The following is a 22,013-nucleotide window of genomic DNA, read 5'->3' as shown; positions in this document are numbered from 1 at the left end:
TCCTTGTGTGTAGAAATCATGTATAAATACTTTCTGGACTTTGGTATTATGAGACACAGTTGAGAGGCTAGTTCCTTTTGTTCTTTGGAAGACAGAGAGGGTGATTCAGGAAAGATATTACTGCATGTTGTAGACTCTGAAATATGGACACTACTCCATAACCTATCTTTAAATATTATTTCCCACAGAACAATATAGTGGTTATAAATAATTACTGTAATTGAGTACTTCCTATGCCAGGCACTCTGCTAAGCACTTTTCATGCATTGTTTTGTTCAGGGCTGGAACTAGGATGAGGTAAGGGTTGTCCTTGACTTGGGTACAAAATTTAAATGGAAGAAAAAACCTTCAGTACTCAAGATGAATATTTGAAATTAGGGTTTTTAAAAAATGCAAAATGTGAAAAAGCTAATGGTGAACAAAACATTAAAAACATACTGATTTTCCTTTGGCTTTAGATTCCATGGCTTTGCATGGCATTGCTACTAATCCTGTCTTTCTTTAAAAATTTTGATATTTTGTTGTGAATTTATTTTTTATATTAGATTTGATTTTTGAAAATAGTCCATTATAATATAGCTGGGCACTGTGGCACGCACCTGTAATCTCAGGTACTTGGGATGCTAAGGCAGGAGGATCGCAAGTTCAAAGCCAACCTGGGCAACTTAGTGAGACCCTGTCTCAAAATAAAAAAACAGAGGACTAGTGTATAGCTCAATGTTAGAACATCCCTGGGCTCAATCCCCAGTATCTTAACAAAAAATCCATTAAATTGAGATTTTGCTGTGCTCAAGGCAAGCATCTCACTTGCCTTACTCTAGTTCCAACCCCTTACCTCATTTAATACCTGTAACAACTTAGGGCCATCAGCCTCATTCAAAGTGTGGTCCGTGGGCCTGCAGTGTGAGTTCCACTGTAAGTTTATTAGAAGCTCAGGAAAGCTAAGTAACTTTCCATGGTTTTGCATCGCTTTGTAAAATGGTGGAGCAAGAATTCCTTTTGATCCTTGGACCTCTCTGTTCCTAACCACCATGGTATAATTTTACTTTGCTATCATCAGTGTTTTAGTGCTTAAAATGTGGATAGCAATTCCATCTGTTCCTCCTCCTCATAGATTTGTGGGGAAATGAGATGTATTAAAAATGGAATCAGAGGACAGGAAAATGGGGATCTTCAAGCTGAGTACTTGTCAAACTGCTGGCTACTGAAGGCTGCTTTAGAATTGGATGGCTGCTCCCTGTTGGGGATTGCTTTCCTCTGGCTTATCCCTTCAGGGAAATGATCTAAGCAGTCTTTCATAGCAGAGCCCTTTGTGATTTTTGAGGACGGCTATCCTATCCTGAGAGAATCTTCTCTTCTAGGTGAAACGGAGCTGTTTCCTTCAACTGTTCCTGTTATGATATAGCTTCTAAGATCTTTATTATATATATTATTCTCCTATAGCCAAAATCTAGTCTGTAACTCTTTGTTAATCCAACAAAAGTGAATGCCTGCCGTCTTTCAGGTGCTGTTAGGTTTTCTTTAACATGTTGTTCTCCAATCTGAATACAGTTGTCTAGATCTGCTAGTTATTTTTCCTGATTATAACATATCTGTAGCTAGTTTGTAGACTTTATGGAAGACAAAGACTTTTATATGTCTGTATATCCCTTCTGGATTAGGAAGCAAACCCAATAAACCATTGACATTCAGGAAATGCTTATTGAAGGATTCTAAGAAGACTTTACTCTTTCTGGAAATGAGGGTTTAGGTCTTACCTATTTATTTACCTAAATTTTCCATGCTGAAAATTTTAAATTCATTAAAAAATTTCTTCAATGGAGAGAGCAATAAGCTATTTGATTTAATTCATATGTGATTATAGAGCAAAACCATGATTATGTCTCCCAGACTCTCTTTTTTGAATTAATTATTTCCTTTCCTTATAAAGCTGAGAGATTGTTTATGGTCATGCCATATCCTTTGGTTATTTTTCAGTTCTTACAAAAACCTTTAGGAGAAGGAAGGTATAGGCTCCATATTTTTTAACCTTGTTTCTTCTTGTGTCTTTGATATCAGATGGGCTCCTTCAAGCCAGGAGGCAGAGTGATCCTGGCCACAGAGAATGATTACTGTAAGCTCTGTGATGCCTCCTTTAGTTCCCCGGCTGTGGCTCAGGCTCACTATCAAGGGAAGAATCATGCCAAGAGGCTGCGACTGGCGGAAGCTCAGAGTAACTCATTCTCGTAGGTATTGCCATTTTCTCCAAGGCCAAAGTGTTATGTGAGATGGACTGTCTTTAAAAAAAAAAAAAAAAAAAAAGAAGAAGAAGTTGAAAGGGATCCTTGTTTAGAAGCCTCATCCTTTTTCAATTTCTTTTCTCCAGGGACTCCTCAGAGGTGGGTCAACGACGAGCTCGGAAAGAGGGGAATGAATTTAAGATGATGCCTAATAGGAGAAATATGTATACAGTACAGAATAATTCAGGTATCCTGTATTTTCCACATACCTTGGAAATTTCCACATACACTTTACAAATGGTCTCTTTTCTTTTTATTTTCTTTCATAGTAATAGCCATGAGAATCAGGGTTAGTCATTGTTTTATTGAATTGGTCTATTGACTTTTTCAGGCTGGTTTTTATTTCAAGTCTTATTTATTTATTTCCTACTTAGTATATGATTTATTTTGATTTTTATAACATAGTCTATGTTTTAGGGCCTTTCATCATAGTTCCTTTATGTTTCTTCTCATGTTTGCCAGCTGAAAAATAAAAGTGTGTCATAAAAATGAGCAGTTTGCTTTCAAGTTGCACCATATTCAATTCCCATTTCTTGGAGAAAATAAAAAAAAAAAATAGCAATGGATTTTAACCAGGGCAGTACATCAGAATTATTCAGGGAGTGTTTTCAAAATGCACCTGAATAATTTCTTAAAGATTTTCCATCAGTAAATTTGGAATAGGACCCAGACATATGTGTGCTTTGTAAATGCTTCCTTGGTGATTTTGATATCTACATTCAGTTCAGAACCACTTATTTATAGGGAAGTTTTCTGCTTTTCTTCCTTGGGGAGGGGAGGACTGAGTGGTCCCTTCATTCTTCTCCTTCAGTCTCCAGTGCTACATGTGTCAGCAGAGAGCAGTTATGTGCATGGTGACACAAACCAAAAGCAAAATTAATTGAAAAGTAAGATACCTAGTAAAGAAAGGATGAATAGAAAGCACAATGTAGTAAGTATATAAGAGTCTCAAAGTATTAGGAATTATAAAAAAATGTAAATTTACTAAAGTCTCAGTTAAAAGACAAAGATTAACAAACTGCATAAAAGAAACTCAATGAAATGAAGGATGCTGGGATAGATGTAGTGATATTAGGTAAAATAAACTTTAGGAAATGTAGTATAGACCATATTCTCTTACCAGAGTACAACTAAATGAGATGACAGTAACCAAAATATAAAAACGAACAAAATTTCCATTTGTTTCATTTGTTCAGGAATTTTAAAATATTTCTAAAGGATTCATGGTTCAAAGAAGAAATCATACTGAATTACAAATTCTTATAATCAAATAGTAATGAAAATACCATATCAAAACTTATAGACTTCAATCACAGCTATATTTTGAGAAAAGTGTTAAATATTTATTATTATAATAGAAAAGAAAAGCAGGCTGGGTGGTGGTACTCTCCTGTAATCCTCATGACTCAAGAGGCTGAGGCAGGAGGATCACTAGTTCAAAGCCAGCCTCAGCAATTTAGTGAGGCCCTGAGCAACTTAGCAAGATTGTATCTCTAAATAAAAAATAAAAAAGGGCTGGGGATGTGGGTCAGTGATCAAATGCCTCTGGGTTCAATCCAAAAAAAAAAAAAAAAGGAGGAAATTAGCAAACTTATAGTCCAGGTAAAGAAGTCAATAATGTAAAAAGAAGAAAAATATCTAAATACCAAAAATGTCATTCTAATCTTTTCTTGTATATTATTTCTTTTTTAAAAAAATATTTATTTTTTAGTTGTACAAATACCTTTATTTATTTTTATGTGGTGCTGAGGATCGAACCCAGGGCCTCGCACGAGCTAGGCGAGCGCTCTATTGCTGAACCACAGCCCCAGCCCTGCATAGTATTTCTTTAAAATAGAAATATGATCATATTTTATGATATTCTTGGTTTACTTAACAGCATATTGTGATTATATTTTCATGTAATTAGTAGTTTCCTGTATCATTATATTTATCGAATACATAGTTTTCCTTTGCAGTCATTACCATAATTTTTCAAATCCTATTTTTTAATTTCTCCTCCCCACAATTTTGCCTTTATAAAACACTGCTCATATCAATATCCTTGATGATAAATCACTGTGCAGAAACTCTTTTTTTTTTCTTTATTTTATTTCTTTATTTTTATGTGGTGCTAAGGATGGAACCCAGGGCCCCACACGCACTAGGCAAGCGCTCTATCCCTGAGCCACAATCCCAGCCTATTGTGTAGAAACTCTTAATACTTTCTTAGGATAATTCTCAGAAGTAGAATTAGATTAATGAGAGCAAGCAACACATTATTATAAGAATTTAGATATAATACTTGGAAATTAAAGTATTTTTAAAATTGTATTCACTTTTTAGAGGCAAGTTTGAGTTTGACTCCACAGTAACTTTTTGACATTCTTGGGAGAATCATTTTATCTTTGTAGAATGTATAAACTGGTAATTGAAAAAAAATTAATTTCACCTTCCTTTAAAGTTAAGAATCTGGGAATTTTATAACTTGAATTTAGAGTTAAAAATTACAGTACGAATTGGTCAGAGTATCATTCACATAGTGACTATTTCAACTGCAATATTTTTATCTCTGGCTTTAGCAGGTCCTTACTTCAATCCCCGTTCTCGGCAGAGAATTCCACGTGATCTAGCCATGTGCGTTACTCCAAGTGGCCAGTTTTACTGCTCAATGTGTAATGTTGGGGCTGGCGAAGAGATGGAGTTCCGGCAGCACTTAGAGAGCAAGCAACACAAAAGCAAGGTGTCTGAGCAGCGGTACAGGAATGAGATGGAGAATCTGGGCTATGTATAATGATGGCCACATTCAGATAGAGCAGCTTGTCCTGCCTGTTTGCCTTCTGTCAATTTTCCCTGCTTTGTGGTCCTTTTGATATGAGTACATTCCTCTGCTTAATGTTAATACATGTAGCCTGCAGTGGTACCACAAGATGTCAAAACTTGGGGGTGGGGGGAGGGAAACGTGCTTCTTCGGTCATAATACTTTCCCAGGTCAACTGTGTTGAGCTACTTGTAGCATGTGACCTACCTACCCCATCCGAAATAACTTTATCTTGGCCAAGTTCTGGTTGACTAGTAGCCTGATCACTTAAAGCTATGACTATTTAAAAACTTCAACTTCTTTTGTCATTTTAGTTTTATGTACTGGTAAATAAAGAGTTGTATTGAGTTCTTACTTCAGATCACGGTTAAAACAGGTAAGCAGAGTTCTGTTTCCCAAGGCTTCGCTGGAACCATTACCTCCATGCACTGTCAGTAGGATATGTCATTATAATGGCATTAGGGTCTTTCCCAGGACACTTTCCCTGTATCATGTCGCTCTACCACCAAAATGCAGAATTTCTTGAATTCAGACACTTGCAGTGTGCTTTTTGTCTTCCAAGTGGCTAAACTTCATTTCCAATTATGGATTTCACACATTTAATTGCCACCACCATTCTCTTCTTTTTTTCCCCTCCACTAGTGAATCAACTTGTCTAATAAGCTCATTTTCATGTCCTAGCTCTGCTGTGGTTTTTCTAAGCCCCAGATTTGAGTGTCTAATGAGTTTAAGATGGACATGACTTTTAAAATATTTTCAGCTGATTTTAGGAAACATAAAGATGGGTTTGATTTTTTTTTTCAGTTTAGAGTTATGCTTTTATTCACGGTAATATGCCCTTGTGTGATGGTCTCAACCATAAGTTCAGATCTCTTGATGTATTGTTTTGGCAGGCTTTTTAGATGATCCAGTTCTTGTACTTTACATTCTTCTCTGTCTTGCCAGTTGCTGTCCTGAAAAGTACCACTTCCTGATGTTTCATAGATAGAGGAATTTTTTTTAAAAAGCTGACAAGTTTTAGTGTCATCATTTCCAGTAGAAAAATACATGGGCTTTTTTTCATCCTTTGTAATCTGGCATCTCTGAGAATATTCAAACTATATTATAGATGATTTTTGGTATCTGATAACTATAATGGTATTACTATTATTTTGGGGTTTTGTTTTTAAAATATGAAGTCATAGAGTATGTCTAGATGAACTAATGAAGTATTATATAAAATTTCATTAATTTTGTATTTGATCTCTTTGACATGGATAAGACTGACTTATTTCTTTTGAAAAGCCACATTCACCAAGAAGGTTGTTTTGAACCATGTTTTTGTACACTTGATTGCTTATGTTGCTAATTAAAACTCTTTGTGTAACCTTGAGAGTTCTATAGGCAAATAGATGGAGAGCAGGAAAATTTCAATCACCATTCCTTTTTGGTAATTTTTCAGAACAATTTTTGAGCCATCTAGACCCATAGTTAAAAATTGGTTTTGTGATTAACTTCCAGAACAATATCAAGTTATTTTCTTCTACTGAAGTGATGGTTTACAAAAAAATAGAATTCTTTGGTAAATTTTTTCCCAGAAATAGAAAAATATAATAATGTTATGTTGAGATTCTATATGGACCTGTGACGTTTAGTATTATAACCCTTTTTTCAGTAATTATAAAATTGATTAGTTTAAGAAGGTTAGGGATTATCTTACTGGCTAATAGGTTACTCATTTTGCTGCTAAGTGTCACTTTTTGGGTAGATATGAATATAGTGCTGCCACTTGATTCAATGAGTACTTAGAAATCTCACATTATCCCTCTGTATGTGTGCATTCCCATTCCCATACTCACGCCCATACCCATACTCATAGCCATAGCCACGCAGGCACACGCGCAAACACAGTTTTATATGATACCCTAGAGAGAATGTCATTGTATCTTTATATTTCAGATAACATTAAAAGATTGTGAATATGAATTTACATCTTGTAAAAGTGGCATTCATCTACTTTTAGTTTTTCCTCTGGAAATGAAATTAAAGGATGTGTTTTCCCTGCTCTCCTTACTTAACAATTTCATCATCTGTGTACAAAAAGCAGTGGACTTAAGGGCTTGATGTTTTTTCAAGCCTTGTGTATTCAGGTTTCCAGTTTCCCAATGCCCTTAATGGATGTTATGAATGCATAAGCGCATTTTCTTTAAAAGAAAGAAGTTAGATTTATAGTGTTATTTCTTACTTGCTATCTTTTTTTGCACTAAAAAAGAGCTATGTGTTTGTTTTATATGACACTTTAGTACCATATTGCCTACAGTAACTCAATTTGTTTCTTAATTTCTAAACTCTAGGAAGTTGATAACTTCTACAATCACTTATAGAGGTTACATGCACATCAAAAAGAAAAAAAAATCACAGATGTCTATGCTAGTAGTTGTGTTTTGTACTAGTTACCTTGCAGTATTCACCTGTGCTCCATAGGTGAGACAAGGGGCGACAGGGATTGTCATCACTGCATGGAACAGTTTCTCATATTCACACATTCTGTACAGTGTTTCTTCCCTGTGTAAGCAGGCCGCTGTTGCCTCTAAGTCAGTGATATGTGATCGCTGTTGGCGTCCTTTTGTCAAGTCCAGTCCTGCTCTGTAACGTGCTTTAGGATCTTCACTCTGTGCTCCCCAAGGAATCATGTGTGTTATATGCCAAATACAAGGACAGATAGAGGTCTAACCAGAAAAGCACCTTTAGTCAAAAAAAAAAAAAATTCAGTAGATTTCAGTAATCATTTGTTAAAAACTCTTAGTAACAAAGTCTCTTTTTTCTGTGACTCCTTGTGTATGTTGTCATTAAAAATCAATGTTTGAAAGGAATGCTTCTAAGATATCAAGAGTGAGAGATTTTAAAGGAAAAGTTCCATATATCAATTAGAAGATTAGCCTGCATACGCCTTCAAAGTATTTTTTTGTTTTGTTTTAAAGTTCACGTGTGAAGCTGATGGTTGTCTTATAATCCTTTGACTCCACACTGAGTAGGAAACACTTTGTTGGTCTTGACTTTTGTATGTCATGTTCTGCAACTTGTAAATATGTGCATGTTGTTCATTATATTTGTCTGCTTGTTTCTTACTGCACTGAATTCTGCAAGGTGAATACTTTATTTTTTTAATAACATTTGTTTTGAAAAGTCCCCCCCCCCAACTCTTTCTCACTATTTTGCCCTTTAATTAATTGCAAAACCTAGAAAACCACTTAGGATTTTTTTCAGACCCTGAGGTTCAATGAAGACTCTTGGTGATTCAAGATTATCCCCGTATCCCTTTGACTCAAAAGGTGAATGTAAAGTGTGAGACCTCCCACGTCTTTACAGAGCTATTCTCCAGAACCTTATGCTTGCTTATAGCTACCTGTCTACAGTTTGGACATGGATAAAGTGAGAAATACATCTTCATACACACAAATATGTGTGTATGTATCTGGTAAAATCTTCCTCTGTAGATAGATTCTAAAGCTTAGTAGTGGGATTGTGATTCCTTCACTCTGAAGTTGTCTGAGAATGTGAGCAATGACAGTTTGAGGACTGTTCATTGACCTATGTAAAAAGAGTCTTATTTGTGTCAGGGGAGACCTATAACTGATGTAATATTCTCTGTAGAGAGGCCTAAAAATGGTGGATTTGGAACCTAACCTACTTTGTTTTGTGTCAGAGCTTAGATTGGAAATACTAGCTAAAGAACTTGGTGAGGCACGTACTAAGGACAACAGAGCTGCTTTAGGAATGTTATGTCTGCATAGACAAAACTTTAATGTAGATTTTTGAACAAGTGTTTAAAAAGATTGATGTTATCAACTATTTTTTCCCTTATCAAATCACTACTTAGGAGTTTCATATGTAATAAAATAATGTTTTGCTGTTTTTGTGTTGTTGGTGGGGGAACCCCTAACATTGTGAGCTTTTTCTGTCCATGTAACTGAATGGATAAATTGCTGTATAAATAGCTTCTCATAAGACATTTCTACTGATAGCTGTTTGATGTTTTCTTCCCATTGTGAATGGGGAGATCATATATAAACTCCCTTTCTGGGTAGCTACCAAAAAAGTACTGGCTTATGGTCCCATGTGACCCTGTGTCCGTTAAGCCCAGAATATGAGTGCCTTTAGTATGTATCAGCATTTCACAGAGAGAAGAGATGACAGAGTTATTGCCATTAATCACAGTTCATAAAACAGGAGCTTGGAATCGCAAAGGTCTGAGTGGATTCTATTCCACATCTGGTTTTTTCTTTTTAATGCAGTCTCAGTGTGATATCAAGTAAAACTGTTGTTATTGATCAGGAACCATACACTCTGAAGATGAATCCAGTTTCCCTGGCTGGCAGTATTCACCTTGATGTGTTATTACATGGTGGTGTAGTGGATTGGGAGAACTTGACATGATGTTTAGAAAAATAATATTTTTTTTTTGTGTGTGTGTGTGTGGTATCAGGGATTGTCCCCAGGTTCACTGTACCACTGAGCTACATCCCCAGCCCTTTTTATTTTCTACCCATCACTCCAGCTCTCAATCCCCTGGGGTATACATTTCATTGTAAATTTCAGACTATAAACTCACGAGGTGTTATTAATATTTGTTTGAATATTAGTAGCATCTTGAAAGCTGTGTATAAAGTTGACACTCTGAGCCAGTCACCACATCTTTGTTTCCTCCTGTGGCCTTGCCTCTTCCAATTTCTGTTCTGTGCATGCTTAGAGTGAAGAAAGACAACTCCCTTTGCAAACTCAAGTTTTCTGGAGTTGGCTATTTGAAATGCTTAATTGTCATAAATTTTAAAGTTTCACGATGAGAGTTTTTTTTTCTTTATCTCTCTTCTGATGATGTGTTCTTGCTGAACTATATATGCAGCTTCTTCAGAAAACTGTCAAGTACTGATTGGGGTGTTTGAAATAAGCTTTTACCTCATTTCAATTGGTTGCTGCTTATTTTCCTGATACTTCTTCTTTCCCTGCTTTCTGCTGCTCTCCAAGAAGGTTGAGGGGAGTAAAGGGTCAAGCCCACCCATGATTAGCTGTTTCAAACAATTTTAGAACAGATTGGGTAGGTTAGAAAGTTGCAGCTATTAATTTATGTAAAGAATTTGATTTGAGTTCCCTGAGTATTGTAATTACTCATGCTTCAAGTTGTAATTAGCAGAATTAAAAATGATTGTACTGTACAATGAGTTGTTGAAATTGTGAGCCTTAGTAACTATCTTTAGCTTTACTCCAGTAATGTTAAGAAAATCTTTTTGACATAGGCCTTTATTTTTAGGCCCACTTTTTGTGGACAGATCGCAGAATTTAAGTGACTTGCTTCAGGTCATAATGTTTCAATGGATAAAACTGTATCAGAATTAAAACTTAAGTGTTTCTGATTTATATTCTTATGCTTGTTTGATAAGATTCATGGCTTCTAAAACAACTGAACACTTCCTTTGGGTCCTTTAAAGGAAGGTACATATTTTTACTAATTAGGCTTTATTTTTAGACATTTCACAATTCTTTGAACTTAAAGATATTCTCACGGTCATAGTTATTAAATAAGCCAAATGCAGTTGCTAAAATCTCATTGTACTGTTGAATACAAACTAATAATGCAGGGTTTATCAGATTTCTTTTGCCTTTAAATGGAATTCATAATTCACTCATAACTTTCTATGTGAGTGCTTACGTGACCCCCTCACTAGTGAAAATAAATGTTCTATATCACGATTATATGTATATTCTCTACATTATTTTTTTTAAAGGAAAAGTAACTCCCTGTGCCAAGATGAGTGATATTATTGTAGAGCAAAGCACATATAAAGTAGTTTATTTACTCCGTAAATCTGGCATTTATGGGAACAAAACTCTTTTTGGAGTGGCTGGTCATTTTTTGCCTTCTTTCTGTACCTGAGTACCTTCCTGTGGTTTTGTAAACCACTGTATCTTCTTCTTTTTTTTGGTAAGGATCTCATGTTGATTCCGCCTATGTGGTGTTCACCTGGAACCCTCTACTGACCATGGTGATTTGGTCTGTGCGGTGTGTCTGCTTTGAAATGCCTTATGAATTTGTTAGGCTCTGCTTCCAAGCATTCCATGTACCTGCCAGGGCAGGAAGTGTCCTCTCTCGATGTATGCTCTAGATCCAGAAGCAAAACTGATTTTGCTTTCACTGTTAAGGTTGCACTTAAACACAGTTGTTGTCTTAAATTAGAGAATAAAATCATTGAAAACCAAGGGAGACTTTAGAACCCTTCACTTAATGGCATGGCAAATATTTAAACTGCTTTTGCTATTTTCTGGTAAAGGATATAACTAAACAATGCCAGATCAAACTGTATGAAATTTGGTTGTTTGATAACATTTTCTCTAAATGTCACACAGGGGCTTAAGATCTGGGTATGCTATTGGGGCAATGTGCCAGTCACCGCTTTGGAAATCTGTTTTTGTTCTGGGGCTACAGAAATGACAAACGTGTCATGGGATTAAAACCAATCAACTGTGAATTGTGAAATTGAAATTGCTTTTTTGGTTTTGTTTTCTTCAGCATATTGAATATAGAAATCGGAAAGTTATTTAAAATTTATACTGCTTATGTTGATGGCTCATTTTGGCTGTGTATCCTTACTTATGTACTGATTTCTGATAAAGGCTTGATGTTATAGCAGGCATTTTGTGTTCAATTTAATAAAACAGTTTGAGTCTTGTCTGAAAATTATTTGGTTATGAGTTGGAGATCAATGGAAAGAGATAAATCATCAGTCCTGAGGTTCATTTTGATCCTGATTGATGAAGACTCTGGGTACCCCGTATTGTCAGTCTTCATTCAGTCTACAATGAACCCCCTAAACTCATGAAGGGCATCGTAAACTCTGGGTCTTGCAGCAGAATTGACCAAGCTACCCATTCTGCCTTTTTCCCCATCATGGGAGCCAGCCTGGGACTGAATGTGTTCCCATTTGTATTGATCTATTTCAATATTTATCTTCCCTTCAAATCCTGACAAAAGCTGACCTGAGGATCACAACCATTATTCTGGAAATAAACACATTCAAGAAAGCATGTACTCATTGATCTTCTGGGCATTTCACATGTAAAATAGTCTTATAATCAGCTTATTTGTAAAATATATTATTGAGAAGTAGTTCTTTGAGCACTCTGGTTTACTATATGCAGTGTGCTTTTGAATTTAAATGCTCATTTAGGAAGATTATAGACTGCAAGATGGCTGGTAGGCTTGGTGTAATTGGGATGCTAGACACATACACTTATTGTCGTGGGAAAAATTCTCATGTCTGTACACAAAAAATGTTTCTGAAAGAAGTGAATAGATCACATTGAACGTGTCTGTGGTAAAATACTCAAGATAGCACATTGTATAAAATCATTTCCAAGAGATTTTTTTAAGCTTAAAATAAAACCTCATGGGCATTAAAATAATGGACATTTTAAAAAGACTCTTAAACCACTAGAGATTTTCAGCGTTCCTTTCTTGAGGAATTTTTGAGACTTATTCACTGGCTGAAAATCTATTCAAGATCAAGTGCATGTGTGGGGTCTTATATTTTAAAATTGCATGTATATAAAAGACTAGCAATGAACTTTTTCAGTATTTTATAAATTGATATGAGATTGTCAGGATCTCAGAAATAAATATTTCTGTGATGAGTTTTAAGTCTTAACATTTGAATTAAGACTTCACCCACCAAGTTTTATTCCCATTTGTGGGATATTCATAAACTCTTGAGAACTGGGACCTTGCAAAAAAAGATGAAGACAGTTTATTATTGTGAAATGTAAATATTATTGAATAAGAATGCAACTTATATAAGCTCTTACCCCAAAAGTCCCAAATACATTTCATGATGTGTATGTATATCTATCACATATATACACACGGACATAGACACAGCACAGATTGGGTGCATATTTAGGAGGAAGGCTTTGGAAATATGTTTAAGATGATCAAGTACCAGTAATGAAGTATGTCCAAGGGAACAGATATAAATCTGCTGCTGGAAGAAGTATACTTCACCATAGGCAGTCTATAGCTTATGCTTGGCCTTTTGGGTGAGTCTTTTAAGTATGTAATTACACTTCAAATGTGTTTTGGCTGGCAGCCGTCCCTCCAGACAGGAGCAAGATGTCTTAATTATATTAGCTTCAATTTTTAATCTTTGCCTATGCCAGAGGCACTTCTTTAACCTTGATTTCTAGAAACTGCTTCCTAGGTTATGGACTTGGAACAAAGGTATCTAGTGCCATCTTGTGGATTCTCCAAAACTTACAGTTAGCTGTTTGTGGTTGGTATACCAGGACCTTTGGTTAAAAGACATGGAGCGCAGGATGAAAGTTTTTAGTGGTAAATAAAGCAAAACTAATCATGCAATGAGATTTTGTTCATAAATAAAGCAAAAACAGACATGTTTACAAAAGAGAGGGCCATTTTTACAGCTTTGGCTGCTAAATTATGACAGAATGGAAAAATGGTGAATTGACAATCAGGATACTTATTTATGTGTATGTATATACATACTTATGCATATGGAAAGCATCACAAAAGTAATGCTTTCAAAATATCTATTTCAAAAAGTTTATCAACACATTTTAACATATGTGAACAACAAACATGTAAGTTAAATTAAAATTATGGTTAATGAAAGCCCCAAATAGGAGGCAAAGAGTAGAAAATTCTTTCATCAAAAAGTACTGTTGAAAATTAAAACCAAATTATATACAGGGGCAAATGTTACCAAATACACAGAAATCATGCTGACAAAATAAAAACTACAAAATATTAAGTTTACCCAAATATAACTTATTTGGGTGGAGAAAAATATTTTCTACTTCAATAAACTAACAATGTAAGAAACATTTTTATGTCTTTTGTTATGTGTTTCAAACATTTAGAAAAAGAACATCCTGGATAGCTGGTCCCAGTTCTGTCACCTGTGTACTTTTTGGCACGTCAGCCTCTCTCTATCCAATTCCCCAGAATTAGGATATCAGGTATGACCTGTGGTGATTTTCATTCTTTTCTCAGCTTTATGAATAATTTAGAGGATTGGTATTTTGAAAAAAAAAATGAATTGACATTTTGAATAGGAGAGTTCTAGACTACCCTTGAACCCCATGCTTCCCCTGCCCCCCTGACCCGAGTCAGTAACAGTGACCAGTTTCTTGGTTATTTTTTAGAGATGGTTTATGCAATATAAATGATGGTGTTTCATCCCCACTGTTTTACACCTTGGGTTTTTTGGTGACCAGTGTGCTTTGGCAAGCTTTGCATACCAGCACACATAGGTCTAGCTTATTCTTTTTTTAAAATTATTTTTTTAATTGTAGATGGACACAATACCTTTATTATTTATTTATTTATTTTTATATGGTGCTGAGGACTGAACCCAGTGCCTCACACATGTGAGACAAGCGCTCTGCCACTGAGCCACAATCCCAGACCTAGTTTATTCTTTAAAATTTCTTTTCTTTTTTTTTCAGTGTTGGGGCCTTGAGAATGCCTGGCAAGTGCTCTACCACTGAGCTATAGCCTCTCCCTTATCTCATTCTTTTTGATTATGTGATTTTCCCTTGCATGATTTCCAAAGTATCATTTATTGGTCCTCTGCTTATGGACGTCTATACAGCACGGGTTTTTAAATTAAAAACTTAAAAACAAAATATTCATAACAACAAATTTACAATTTTAACTTCTTCTTGGGTGTACAGTTTAGTGGCATTCAGTACATTCACTTTGTTGTACAATCATGACACTCTTCATCTCCAGAACTCTTTTCATCTTCCCAAACTAAAACTTTGTACTCATTAAACAATAGTTTCCCATTCCCCTCTCCTCCAGTCCTTGGCAACCACATTCCTATTTTTTGTCTTTATGAATTTGACAAGTCTAGGAAACTTTTTTATTATTGTTTTTTGGAGTACTAGGGATTGAACTCAGGGGCACTCAACCACTGAGCCATATCCCCAGCCCTATTTTGTCTTTTATTTAGAAACAGTTGTTTAGCACTGAGTTGTTTAATGACTCACTTTTTGGCTTTGAACTCCTGCCTCAGACTCCTGAGCTGCTGGGATTACAAGGCATGTGCTACTTTGCCCAACCCAAGTCCAGGGAATTTTATAAGTGGAATCATACAGTATTTGTCTTCTTCTGTCTGATTTCATTTAGCATAAGGCTCTCAAGATGGACCAATGTTGTAGTATATACAGAGAGAATGAATAATATTTCTTTCTTTTTTTAATGCTTTCTTTTATTTATTTATTACATACATGACAATAGTGGAATGCATTACATTCATAATTATTTATTCACAGCACAGTTTTTCATAACTCTGTAAATAAAGTATGTTCATGCCAAATTATGCAAGTATCTACTGATGGGTGACTTGATAAACAAATTCTGGTATGTATACATATGAAATATTATTCATTAATGTTCATGCCAAATTTTAATGGCATAATCTGGCAAGGACATTAGTGAATAATATTTAATATATATACATACCAGAATTTGTTTATCCCGTCACCCATCAGTAGATACTTGGATTGTTTTATCTTTTGTTTATCATGAATAATGCTTAAAAATGATAAGTTATTTAATATATGCAAATTATAGAAGATAACCAAATATATATACACTCATGACTGAGCTCCTCAGCACTATAATGTCCTAAAATTTTGCCATATTTGCAGATTCAGCTGAGGCCCACTATGCACCCATCTCCAATTCCAATCTCCTTTCTCCTTCCCCAGATAAACCCACAGTCTTGAGTTTGATATTTTAAATTATATTCATGTATATTGTTATATTAATACATATGTATCCATAATATAGAATATTGCTTATATTTTCAATTTTAATGCAAATGACATCATAGTCTGCAAATACCTCTATATTTTTTCTTTGTTTTTACTCAATATTGCTTATAGGATTTATCTATGATGATATATATATAGACTGATTTATTTTAAAGGCTTTATAGTGTTCCATTGACTGAATATACCACAATTAAACCAACCTTCTTTTGATGGACATTTAGATGGTTTTCAATGTTTCTTTATTACAAATAATACTGCAGTGGATGTTTTTATATATGTGGTAAATTCTGGGAACTAAATCCTTGCTCCATCACCTTGAAGCTGGTTAGAAATATAGCATCACAGTACCTACTCAAAACTTACAGAATTAGAACCTATGTTTATTCAAGAAAAACAGTTGATTTCTTAAGAATGTTAAAGTTCAAGCAATGGCTCTCAGATTTATTAGCATATTGGAATCACCTGAAGTTAAAAACAAAACATAGCCACTTATATCAGGAAATTGATTTAATTACTGTGTCCCTGGGTTACCAGGGATCTTTTAAATGCTCTATAGGGAATTCTAATATGTAGCCAAAGTTAAGAATAATGGTGTGATTTAAAACAACTGTGGCAGCTGTGTGTCACCTGGCTTTCATGGGATGCCTCTGCAGAAAAGAGACATTCACCTGTAAGGGGTAGAACAGGCAGGTAGATGGAATCTCTAACACAGTAAATTAACAAAACACTTGAGCAAGTGCCTTGTCCCATTTTAAATAAAATTAGTTCTTAGTCAATAGTTGAATCTCTTAACAAACACTTAAAGGCATTAATTATTTATCAAGTGACCATCTAATAAGCACTTTATTAATGTTATCTCAATTAATATTTGTAGGAAAATTTTCTTTCCATTTAAGAAGATTCTGAAATTTTGAATGAGATGGTAATTATCAGGAAGTCAGAATCATATGTTAGTAATACAAGTACTAATACAAGATATTCCGAGAAAAGCAGGTAAGGCTCTGTGCTAAGTGAGTCAGTGAGGCTGTCTACTTTCAACATCCTGTCTGGATCATTTCATAGGGAAGCTCCCACCAGCTCACCTGCACATGGCATGGGCTCCAACGTGTGCAAAACTAAGGCTTCCTGAAGGAAGAGAGCTCAGGTGTCAAAGTAGGGAAAATTCCTCATCTTCCATTAGAGTCTCTCAGGTCATTATCATCCATCCTGTCTCTCTGCACCTTTTTGAATAAGTTGTGGAGCAGAGTCCTTTAATCACATTGGGCAGGCTATTTCCAAGTATATGTAACCTAAAGGAATGTTTTCCAAGTGAGGAAATTATTTTTTCCATTGCTTAACTTCATGTTTAAGAACATAAGTAAGCATAATATGTTTCCATTGTCAAATATTCAAACATCTTTGAAAGGGGCGGGAACCTCTATAAACTCCCCATCTCCATTTTCCCTTTCTCAGAGGAAACTAGTCTTATCAGCATAAGATATGATCCTGCCAAACCTTTTTCTATCTATTTCTACATAAATAGTCTAAGCCATCCACTTTTAATATGTATAATAGTGCTGCTTATGCAACTGTACTTTCTCACTTCTCTCCTAGATTTGCTAAATTCTTCCATGTGGGACACCAGCTATGAATTATTCACCCAAGATGCAGTTTTAAAATACACTCCAGAGGATTAAGCCAAGTTACCAAAGTTGGGGAGTTCATCGTTGTATCAGAATTATATTTTAAAGATACCTTAATTATGTTTCTCCTGCTTTTTAGCTGGATAAAACTGTTAGGAGCAGGACTTTCCTGGGAATGAGAAACACACCTGATTTTTGCACTGGAATTGCCTTTCCTCTGGTGCCAGTCACTCATTTAGTTAGCAGCCTGAGGGATTTTCATTTGCTCAGTGAGAGGTTTTCATTTCTCTTTTCCCTTCTGCCTCCTATGCAGGAAGACGGATGAATTTTTCTATAGGAATTCTCTTAAAGAACTGGCAGGGGGTGGGGATGTGCTCACCTGGCAGGCACGGGGTGCTGGGTTCGATCCTCAGCACCACATAAAATAAAATAAACATGTTGTGTCCACCGAAAACTAAAAAATAAATATTAAAAAATTCTCTCTCTCTCTCTCTAAAAAAAAGAAAAAGAAAAAAAAACTGGCAGGACAATATTCTGCCACTAGTTTGTGTTTTCTGGAAGGGTCTTTGGAAATGCTCATTGTGTTCTGCAGATGGGTACTCTCAGAATGACTGCTGTCTAATGCCAGGATGTGCTTTCTCAATATGTCCTCCTGCCAGGTCCTTCTTAGTGACTTGTGAGAGGCATTTTAATATTTCTTTGCATGTGATCACCATTTTTATCACTCTGTAACTGGGGAGAAAAACAAGGAATTTGGGCTCAAGGACTTTGCAAAGTCTCTAGATCTCAAGAAAAGAGTTGTATGCTACCTCATAATGGCTCTATTGAAGATGGTCACCACCTTTGGGATTCATGAATTGATGGGCTGATGCATTTGAAGGTAAACATAGAGTTGTCAAGTAAACTCTGGTCATGACATTCTTTTGCTTAAAAACTTTCCCTGGTTCCCCACTGCCTAAAATTAAAATCCTGTTGATGTGGAATTAAAGCCTTCTTAAAACAGGAGTAACAAAGCAGTGCTGAATTAGGCTGGCAGATGTGTTCTCTTGGGTCCCATGGTGCTTTAGAAAAATTAGTTACCAAGAGAGCAAGGTCGAGGGATTTAACATGAAAATTAGGATTTCTGGCACTATTGGACAACATTTGGGTATAAATAGAATAATATGAGTTTTGTGTGCACTCTTTGGATGGGGCATGAGCTCATCTCCACTTTGTCACAGCCCCCCAATCCCACACTGCTCTCCTTTGTGAGTACCTTCTTATTGACTTGCTGTTCCATGGTGTAAATCTCATTTTCTGTTCCAAAGTTTTTTTGCTCTGCAGAGTGGGATGCATGAAGAAATTCACTAGACTTCCTGATGCAGTGCAAACTTGAAAATGGTAAAGTTTTGATACCCCATGGGCAGCCCTGGAGTAAAAAAGATCAAGAACGAGTTGTGAAATGCTCCTCACTTTTATGTCTCTGGTGAATAATTCCAAGGTGCTTTCTATGTAGCTCTTCAGAAAGTCCCCGGTGGAAAAGAGTCACAATTTTCCATGGCAGTAACCAGATCCACATTCACCCTTGGAGTGGCTTTCCCTTTCCTTTTTACTCTCACTCCTCAGGAACATCTCCTAAAATCAACTTCCTGCATTTAATTCTCTGTCTTGGGTTCTGCTTTTCAATGGGAAGCAAGGCTAAAACCCTCTCCGTTCTGTATTTTCTAACAAGCTTACCTCATACAATTTACCTTTATGGCCCTTAAAGCTTTTGAATTGGACCCCACCTTAGAGATTCACCTTTAGGAAGGCACCTCAGGTCCTCCATACCCTTACCACACTGAGCAACTCCCTTCATGCAGTATCAAAGCTCTTCACTAGTGCTGTTTCCGTTGCTTGAACTCCTCCGCTTGCCCTAATCCTCCAATGATACCCCTCTTTCTATGAAGCAATCCTACTTAGCCTTCAAAGCCAGCTTCAGTTTAGCCAGTTCCTTCACATTTGAGCATCTTTAAAGGCAAAGAAGGAGGCAGGCGAGAGGGAGAAACTGCAGATGGAGGAGGAACACACTGATAGAGCCAACTCTTGTTGTAAACGACCTTGGGTACAGTTGTAGGGGCTTACTTCAAAAAGGAGGATTGAAGATGCTTGAATGGAGGTACTCTTTAAGCTTCCATAAAGAACTGAAGTAGGGCTGGGGATGTGGCTCAAGTGATAATGCGCTCGCCTGGAATGCGCAGGGCACTGAGTTCGATCCTCAGCACCACATTAAAAAAATAAAGATGTTGTGTCCACTGAAAAATAAATACTAAAAAATTCTCTCTCTCTCTCCTCTCTCTCTCTCTCTCTCTCTCTCTCTCTCTCTCTCTCTCTCTCTCTCTCTCTCCTCTCTCTTTTTTAAAAAAGAAGAAGAACCGAAGTAATAGGTGTTCAGCTGCATACTCAGGGGAGCTGCCATGGGAGTATTTTAGAATTCAACAGTTGAGAAATTATAAAAATTATAGCAAGAGAAATGAAATATCCAATCATCTGCCACCTGGGTTCCACAACGGGGAGATGAAGAGTTTCCTCTCTGTGGGAGGAAGGGTGAAAGAATCCCTGAAAACTATCAGCACATGTACTGACAATCCCACCTATTGGAAAGTTTCACAGCCCTTGCAGGCTTATAGCCTAAATAGAGAAGAGGACTAAAATCTGCAAAGTAGCCTGGCATTGGAGAAGAAATTCGGTTCATCTCCTAAAGAACTCCCAGTGTGCTGTAGGCAGGAGCCATCTTGATAGTGGACCCGCTGTCTGAATTTGGACTGCTTTAGAGGTCAGAAACCCTTACATGTTCCCATCTCCAGGACCCCTCAGACTTTCCACTGCATTAGCTCTATGGGTGGCTGCCTCCAGAGCCAGACTTCAGTTGGTGGAGTGACTCTGATACAAACTCACTGAGAGTACTGCAGAGTGGGGGAGTGGATGTTGTAATGCAGAAGGGAGTGAAGGGAGCTGTCTACAAGAATTGGGGAGCGGGGAGCCTTCCCTCTGAGACTGGGGACGTGGCCAGTTGTGTGTGGTTTTGTGTGGGTACCAGGACTGAGGGTAGTTGCCTAGGCAGTTCCTACCACCCCTTTCCCAGCACTATGCACAGGCACCTGTGGCTAACAGGGGAGAGTTTCCCCTGCTCCTCTACTCACAGAAATGTGCTGTAGCCCCACTCCTGAGGCACCAACCCTAAGAAAGTCCAGAGAAAAACTGCCCAGTAATGAATACGTCCTGCTCTCCATCACTTTTGCAAAAACCTCACCCAAGAAGAATTTTATGCAGTTCCAGATTCAATTTATTCTCACTTGATCTCTGGCAGGCACTACCATGGACAGAATTAGGGAGAGAAAAGGTCCTAGTCATGCCCCATCCCTAGGAGTGCAAACCTGTGGGGTTAGAGAACCCACTCGTGAGATGAGCATGTCCCCCAAAGCAGAAGTTTTCCTCTCTCCACACTTACATGGACGCCCTGCATCAGTCACCCCTGCACCTAGTCTGATCACACACTGTTGACAAGACTGGGTATGAGTGCCACAGAGGCAGAAATGTGATTCTGGCCTCTGCCTCTGCTTGTGAAGTATTGGACCTGCACCAGTGTCTAATTAGAGACAAGTGCTTCAGGCCCCCTACTACTTACTACTGGAACAGCTGATACCAGAAATCCATTCAAATAATAGCCAGTAACAACAGTACCTGAGGAAATTCCCATCACCTTATAGGGGCTACTGCTCCTATTATAGAAGTAGCCACATAGGATGCACCTTAAACACTCTGATATCCACACCACACCTTGAACTGTTAGTGTCCCCACTCTTGTATGATCCAGTGAGTCTCTCCAGCTTGAATACAGTATGCACTGTGCTTAAACTCACTAATCATAGCGAAATAAGCTGCAGAAAGATTATACTATGGAATTCAACTGGAAGTAAACTCAACATTGTATAACAAACCAATACTTTAAGACATATCTTTAGAAGAAAGTCACTTCCTAAAAGTCCAATCCATAAAAATGGTACAAATACCCATTCCAACAGATGTGCAAATTTCAATATAAGAGCAGAGGAAAAATGAAAAAACAAGGCTATATGTCCACCTTCTAAAGTCATAACTCTCTAGTAACATATGATAAGATATAAAATGATGGTATGCCTAAGAAATAATTCAAAAGAATGATTTTTTAAAAGCTAAGCAGGATCCAAAAGAATTCAGATAAACAGTTAAATGAAATTACAAAGACAATGCAGGTTATGAATAAGAAATTCAGCAAAGACAGAGAGATTTAAAAAAAACAGAAATTTTGAAAATAAAAAGCTCTGTAAGTCCAATTAAAAATATAGCTAGAAGTATTGACAAGATGAGATCAAGTAGAAGAAAGAATGTTGGAGCTTGAAGACAGATCTTTTGAAATATCACATTCAAGTGAAAATCAAGAAAAAATATAAGAAAGAATATAGCATACAAAATCTTTGAGAC

General features: G+C 36.6%; 1 protein-coding gene across 2 annotated transcripts in view; it reads left to right on the top strand.

The window, feature by feature from the left end:
• ZMAT3 (zinc finger matrin-type 3) overlaps positions 1–11,818 on the top strand; it is a 36,807-nt gene extending 24,989 nt beyond the window's left edge. Inside the window, exons 4-6 of one of the 2 annotated variants that reach the window (XM_081300601.1) lie at positions 2,059–2,225; positions 2,366–2,466; positions 4,844–11,818. In XM_081300601.1, coding sequence (XP_081156727.1) covers positions 2,059–2,225; positions 2,366–2,466; positions 4,844–5,052 — 477 coding nt within the window. In that variant the 3' untranslated portion in view covers positions 5,053–11,818. Of the gene's footprint in view, positions 1–2,058; positions 2,226–2,365; positions 2,467–4,840 lie in introns of both variants that reach the window. The other variant, XM_081300600.1, reaches the window with a different exon arrangement.
• Positions 11,819–22,013: the final 10,195 nt, after the last annotated feature.

This window comes from Spermophilus citellus (assembly GCF_964194105.1).
Source record: "Spermophilus citellus genome assembly, chromosome: 7".
Lineage (NCBI taxonomy): Eukaryota > Metazoa > Chordata > Mammalia > Rodentia > Sciuridae > Spermophilus > Spermophilus citellus.
Note: the sequence above shows the minus strand (reverse complement) of the source record. Positions and strands in the feature narration are given on the sequence as shown.